The sequence below is a fragment of the Electrophorus electricus genome, chromosome 20 (genome assembly GCF_041902795.1).
Source record: "Electrophorus electricus isolate QZ-2024a chromosome 20, ASM4190279v1, whole genome shotgun sequence".
Lineage (NCBI taxonomy): Eukaryota > Metazoa > Chordata > Actinopteri > Gymnotiformes > Gymnotidae > Electrophorus > Electrophorus electricus.
Window position 1 is genome coordinate 15,527,501 of NC_137516.1, and position 7,500 is coordinate 15,535,000.

The 7,500-nt window shown below is 51.6% G+C and overlaps 1 protein-coding gene across 2 annotated transcripts in view; it reads left to right on the plus strand.

Moving 5' to 3' along the window:
• spsb4a (splA/ryanodine receptor domain and SOCS box containing 4a) overlaps positions 1-7,500 on the plus strand; it is a 29,453-nt gene that overhangs the window by 6,476 nt on the left and 15,477 nt on the right. For both annotated transcript variants that reach the window (XM_081703424.1, XM_027031530.3), the window contains one exon: positions 475-1,344. In XM_081703424.1, the coding sequence (XP_081559550.1) occupies positions 639-1,344 (706 nt within the window). In that variant the 5' untranslated portion in view covers positions 475-638. The remainder of the gene's footprint in view (positions 1-474; positions 1,345-7,500) is intronic.

Below are 7,500 nucleotides of genomic sequence, written 5' to 3' on the forward strand. Positions count from 1 at the left end.
ACACACACACACACTCACACACACACACACACACACACACCCATACACACACTCACACTCACACTCACATACACACACACACACACACATACAATCACACACACACACACACACACACACACACACACACTCACACACTCACACACACTCATACACACACACTCACACAAACACACACACGCACACACTCACACAAACACACACACGCAAACATACTCACACACGCACACACACACACACACACTCACACACAGACGCGCACACACACACACACACACACGCACACACACACACACACACACTTTTTCTGTCTCTTTTATTTAGCTCTGCTTTCCTCTCAGGTATTTCTTCTCTCTTCATTAGCCTTTCACTCACTCCCTCAGTACTTCATTACTCCTGTAACCTACTGCCGTGGTGTGTGTGTGTGTGTGTGTGTGTGTGTGTGTGCGCGCACGTGTGTGTGTTTCCTCTCAGGTCTGAGGCTGTGTCTGCCCCACTCTCGGCCTCTCCATCCGACATCCCCGGCGTTTTCATGAGGTAACGGCAGGCGCCGGACACCTGACCCCTCCCCCGACATAGCTCCGCCCCCTCCCCTCTAACCCCGCCCATCCTCCCCTGCCGTCCCTCCCTGAGGAACCATGGGTCAGAAGATCTCTGGGAGCATCAAGTCGGTGGACGTGCGTGGGGAACCCTCCTACTGCCCCCTCCAGCGCCAGCTCCGCGGGCCGGACTTCTCCAAGCCGGCCCGGCTGGACCTGCTGCTGGACATGCCGCCAGCGACCCACGACCTCCAGCTGCGGCACGCCTGGAACCCGGACGACCGCTCGCTCAACATCTTCGTCAAGGAGGACGACCAGCTGACCTTTCACCGTCACCCGGTGGCGCAGAGCACGGATGCCGTGCGCGGGCGCGTGGGCTACACACGCGGCCTGCACGTCTGGCGCGTGCATTGGCCCTCCCGCCAGAGGGGCACGCACGCCGTGGTGGGCGTGGCCACCGCCGAGGCGCCCCTGCACTCGGTTGGCTACACCTCCCTGGTGGGCAGCGACGCAGAGTCGTGGGGGTGGGATCTGGGTCGCAACAGGCTCTACCACAACAGTAAGAACCGGCCGGCCGCCTCGGCGCCCACCTACCCCGGCTTCCTGGAGCCCGACGAGGCGTTCGTGCTGCCCGACATCCTGGTGGTTGTGCTGGACATGGATGAGGGCACGCTGAGCTACATGGTGGACGGACAGTACCTGGGCGTGGCGTTCAGGGGGCTGAAGGGAAAGAAACTCTACCCTGTCGTCAGCGCTGTGTGGGGGCACTGCGAGATCACCATGCGCTACGTCAACGGCCTGGACCGTAAGTAGTTCTCGGCCTCTCTTTCTCAGGGCGACTCTTCACCCCAGGGTCCTAGTACCCGACGAAAACAAACAAATGCTGGCTGCGCTTCCTAACTCCACCGCAGTCTGGGTGTGTCATTTGGTCAGGGTGTGTCATTTTATTGCATTGCTCCACAATAAACACGTATTAATTCGCTGTCTCATCTTGTCAGACTTGGCCTAAGGGGCAAGTCTAAGCCTAAGGGGCTCTTCTCCGGTTTGAAGGAAGCGCAGGTTGCAGCTGAGCCAAACTTCCCCTGTGTACACAGCCCTGCGGGCGAATAACGCTCCTCTTCCTCTCCTGTTTGCTTGCTCGCTCTCTCTCTCTTTCTCTCTCTCTCCCTCTCTCTCTCTCCCCCTCTCTCTCTCTCTCCCTCTCTCTCTCATGCAGTCATTCAAGGCTCCTGTCATTGTTTATTAATGACACGGCAGCATGCACTGAATCCCCTACACGCCTGCGGGCACCTGCACCTGTGAAGGGAAAACTGGGAAAGTTTTTCCCAGCAGTGCAGTGTTACTTGCCTATCGTGGCGGAACTTACATGGTCTTACATGGTCTTACTAACGGCCCTGTTTTTGGAATGTACGCCGTTACGTCAGGGATGATGTCAGCTTTGATGAACAGTGAGTCACACACACACCCCCTGACAGTGAGTCATGCCCCACCCCCCCCTCTTCCTGGAGGTCCCCTCGTCTTGGACATCAGCTGGCTCCAGCCATGACGAGTCAGTCCTTAGCAAACATGCTTTGACAGCTGTCTCTGTGGCATGTGCATAGGGAGCCCCAGCGCTGCTCTGTAATCAACACCGAGTCCTGCAGTTAATGGCGCAGTGGACTGGGTCAGAGGGAGGAGTCTGAATCCCTCTGTTCGTAGTGTGCCGACTCTTCTTGTAACTTGTTGTTACTGTGGTTGGTTGTTACATGCGTCATTGTTACTGTGGCTGGTGACATGCATCATTGTTACTGTGGTTGGTGACATGCATCTTTGTTACTGTGGTTGGCAACATGTGTTGTTACTGTGGCTGGTAACACATCATTGTTACTGTTTTTGATAATCATTGTTACTGTGGTTGGTGACACCTTATTGTTACTGTGGCTGGTAACACATTGTTACTGTGGTTGGTGACATGCGTCATTGTCACTGTGGCTGGTAACATGCGTTGTTGTCACTGTGGCTGGTAACATGTGTCGTTATTGTGGCTGGTAACATGCGTCGTTGTCACTGTGGCTGGTAACAAGCGTTGTTGTCACTGTGGCTGGTAACATGCGTCGTTGTCACTGTGGCTGGTAACATGTGTCGTTGTTACTGTGACTGGTAATATGCGTCGTTGTCACTGTGCCTGGTAACATGCGTCGTTGTTACTGTGGCTGGTAACATGCGTCGTTGTCACTGTGGCTGGTAACATGCATCGTTGTTACTGTGACTGGTAATATGCGTCGTTGTCACTGTGCCTGGTAAGATGCGTCGTTGTTACTGTGGCTGGTAACATGCGTCGTTGTCACTGTGGCTGGTAACATGCATCGTCGTCACTGTGGCTGGTAACATGCGTCGTTGTCACTGGCTGGTAACATGCGTCGTTGTTACTGTGCCTAGTAACATGCGTCGTTGTCACTGTGGCTGGTAACATGCGTCGTTGTTACTGTAGCTGGTAGTGTTAATGTGGTTGTTAATGTGGTTGGTGATGTGTGTCACAGTTACTCTGAATAGCATGCATCATGACTGGTACAAAAATAGCCCATTTCAGAATGATGTGTGAACCAGGTTCTGTTGGTCATGCATTTACGATATGTACACCATATATACAAGATCAGATAATGATATATCATAGTGCAGCATAGTGTACAAGGTCTCCAGAGAACAGGGCTTTCTGGACAGATGTCTTTCATCAACTGTGCAAGCAGAGCTTCGTTTTATATTTAGAAAATTATACTGCACAATAAATAAAACAACTTCCTCTCTGTATCTGAGCACATCAACAGATGTTTGGCATGAATTTTCCAACGAAAAAGGGCCATTATGCTGAGCGACCCGGGGTGTGTTTGGTCCCAAATTCCCGCAGACACGGTTTTCCTTGGAATCCTCCACCATCTTTTCCCGCAAGCGTAGCGGGAGGCCGGGAACAGGCATGACAGCTGGTTATTTTCGAAGCTCGCTATTTGAAGTTGAAAGTGGTTTCGTTGGGCTTTTGATGGGGAATCGCGGCGGCCAGGCGAGACGGGGGTTGGCCCCTAAAACGGCGTGATTGCCCTTCAAAGCTTCCGCTGAGAGGCCCCGTTTCATGTGGCAGAGACGGTGTGAAAGTGGTTAACGCGCCGTTCACACTGCTCACTCTGTTCTTAAAGGAGGGAGTGAAAGCGCAAAAGAACTCCTCGCTTTCCTTTCCTTGTGTGTGTGTGTGTGTGTGCGCAAAATACATATTATTTATTTTTCATTGAGAGTGATAGCTATGTGGTGTATGAAAGAGAGAGAGAGAGAGAGAGAGAGAGAGTAGCTCACACCATCTCTAGATCAGTGAGTATTTCCTGTTGTTCTGTACGTATACACACATACACACATTTTAGAATCAAGTACAAGAAACCAGCCACTAAATGTGCTGTCAAACACAGAACTTGCAAATATGCATACATATATTCTTTCACAGTTCAAAGCCTGGACAAGGACTACCATAGAGGTGTGAACAAGGACGCTGTTTGTGTCCACATTGCCAGAAGTACTCTGCTTTTAAATAACACTCAGAAATAATATATTTTTATAAAATGCCTTTCTTTAATCTCCCTTGTACTTATTAGCAAAGACATGTGCTGCACGCGCTGTGTGCTTTCTGTCACCCGCCAAGGAATAGCTAGGCTGTAACTTTCTGATTGCTGTCGTTTTTGAAAGCTCAATTACTAGGTGGGGAGCGTGTGGTGAGGCCGTCAAAGCACGCACGAGCATACCATATAGAATTGTAATATCCTGTGGCACTGTGAGGTCTGAAAACCAATATCCATTAATGTTCAGGCCAAAGCAATATCGGGGCCACGCCGTGCCTCGGGCGTTGGAGTCGCATGGCGTCGATTTCTGTAAGCTGACTACACCGTTCTGGAAGCGAGCGAGTGTGGTTCGGCCTGTGTTCCGCGTCTTTGATGGACAAGGTGGTTTGCGCAGAAGGTAAAAGAAACGAGAGTCTAGACAGTGCATGCGTGAATGCCAAACTAGCACAGACTGACAGAGAAGAGAGAGAGAGAGAGAGAGAGAGAGATATTGATTGATTATGTAAAAGGAATTTTGCTGGAATGCAAAGACGCACGTGTTAGTTCCTAAAGCCGTGATTATGGGTAGCTGGAAGAGCACAGGTGGTGTGTGGGTGAGACGATGTGTGTATCATCAGAGCCCGTGAGAGTGCGCGCGCGTATGTCTGCATAGTCTTAACTCCATTTATTACCACTGTAACGAGTCATCCGACCACAAAGGAAAACCAACAAAGAAAAATGCAGTTTTTTGTAACTCTGCACAATTACACACACACACACACACACACACACACACACACACACACACACACACACACACACACACACGAGCCTCAGTGCTAACTGGCATGGGAGCCTGTTAAGAAGCTTTGTCAGTGCACTGCTATGCTGTGCAGGGCCGGGGAGCCCACAGGCCGGGGTGCCCACAGGCCGGGGTGCCCACAGGCCGGGCCGACGAGCTGTAAGCGGTTCCGCTGTAGCACGGGGCTCTAACGGGTCCGTGGAGCATGCACTGCCTGTCCAGTGCGCGTGCCACTTTAGCACTGGCAAGCGGACAAACACCAGCACTGCGGGACCATCTGGACAACATGGAAGTACATGTAATCGGGAGATGTGGGGAAAAGTGTGTGTGTGTGTGTGTGTGTGTGTATGTGTGTGTGAGTGTGTGTGTGTGTGTGTGAGTGAGTGTGTGTATGTGTGTGTGTGTGAGTGTGTGTGTGTGAGTGAGTGTATGTGTGTGAGTGAGTGTATGTGTGTATGTGTGTGTTTTCTCTTCCTCATTCCCTGCCTTTCTCTTTCTTCTTTCTCCTTTCCTCTCTCCCTTCATCTGTTTCACTTTCTCTCCTTCTTACTCACTCCTCTCTCTCTCTCTCTCTCTCTCTCTCTCTCTCTCTCTCTCTCTCTCTCTCTCTCTCCCTCTGTCTGTCGTTCACTCGCGGGCTGCATGCTCCCGTCCTGGTCCCTGTGTCGTGTCTCATTTGGGATTAAGTGTGCAAATTAGTCCAACTTTGAGTCCTCAACAAGGACAGAAGATTCAGCAAGGAACACCTATCTATTATAATAACTTTAACTGGCCAGCCAGGCATGAGAGAGGGAGAGAGAGAGAGGGAGGGAGAGAGAGAGAGAGAGAGAGAGAGAGAGGGAGGGAGGGAGAGAGAGAGAGAGCGCGCAAATTTGATGATTGAGATGACAGCAGGCATGTGAGGGAGACAGAGATGAGACGAGACAGTGACAGATAGGCAGGGAGAGTAGGATGAGAGTCACAGAGATAATTGCTGTCCTTCATAAGGACAAATGGAGAGAGAAAGAAAAAGACAGGTGGAGAATAAACAACGAAACAGGGTCGTCGTTACATGGGCAGTGGCTGGGGACTACAGTGTGTCCAACCTTGTGTGTGTGTGTGTGTGTGTGTGTATGCGCATTTGCCTCAAGAGTTTCTGTAACGTGCAAGGATATGATTGGGTTTTTCTGCTTTTTTTGTCTGTTTGGCTGTGTATGTGTTTACATGTGTGTGTATGTTTGTGTGTATGTGTGTATGTGCGTGTGCCTGTATTTGTGTGTGAGAGATTCTGACTAGTCTCTCACCCTTACTGTCTGTTTATTGTACCGTGTAAGCAGTTACATAGTGGTCGGAGTGTGTGTGTGTGTGTGTGTGTGTGTGTGTGTGCGCGTGCATGCAGGCGCACTCTCCATCTGTAGCATCTGGCTCCGGTTGCGTGTGTTAACCCAGCCCGACATGCGGGAGATGAGAGGTGTCCTGTCTTTTCCCACTTGGCCCGTTCCTCCAGCTGTTTCTCCACCGGGGTGTGTGAGCACACCAGCCGGTAACGAAGGGCTGACGTCCCAGCTGAAGGGACAGATGGAGAGATTCAGGGGCACAGAGGGTCGTGGGGGGTCGTGGAGGCCGCGCAGGAGGGGCAGGGGCCGCTTGGCTGAGCGTTAATTGAGAGCCTATCATTAGATCAGGCAGATGGGTCTGTGCTACTACAGCGCCACTCTGGCAAACACAGCTGCCGTACATGTCCTTGCTGTGAACCACATACCACACACACATACACACACACAGCGACACCGACACCATAGACAGAAACCATTCAGATATTACAGACGGAGACTGGTCAGATACAACCGACTGGATTGGAATGATGGTTCACGATGGTTGTTGCCGAGTGCCTGGACCCCTCGACTCGCATGTGAAAACGAAGCAGACTTCAAACATAGAACGTACTAAGCCAGCATTGGCCTTCACGTGCGCAAGCGCTCGTGCGTGCATGCACGTGTATAAGCGCGCGTGCCTGTGCGTTTCGGAGTCATTAACTCAGTCAACTCCTCAGCTGGTCCCTCCAGACCCAGTTCGGAGATAACCCAGTGGGCTCTGGCGCTGTGTCCTGCTGCAGTCTCCCAGTGGGAATCCTGGCAGTGGGCTCTGGGTTTACACGATCATTAATGAGCGTCAGACAACACCTTCGTTCCATTCTGCTTAGAACCATGAAAGTCATGAGAGCAACATTTACACTTCAAGAAAGTTGTAGCACCTCAGCAGTACCTTTAATCAACCTAACGCTGTCCTTTAATGGGCTTTCCTAAGAACGTATCTGCAGTGCTCAATGGTAATGGCAACGGGGATTGCTGGATTACCAGGCGGGTACGAGAAGGCTCTGCGGTAGTCTGGGTGTCCACGGTAACAGCACTGGGGGAGTGCCCCTGCCCCTCGCGTGGCGTGGCTTCCACAGCGCTTCGTTCTTTCATTTTGTTTCTTTCCTTCCTATTTTGCTCTCTGCTTCGCCTTCTCTGAGCGTGCTCCGCCCCCGTCCCTGTTCGCACCGCGGTATTTGCACATCTAATTGCCCGAAGAAGTTTCTGCTGAAACAGACATCACTCGCACGCAAAGACCGGTTGGCTGG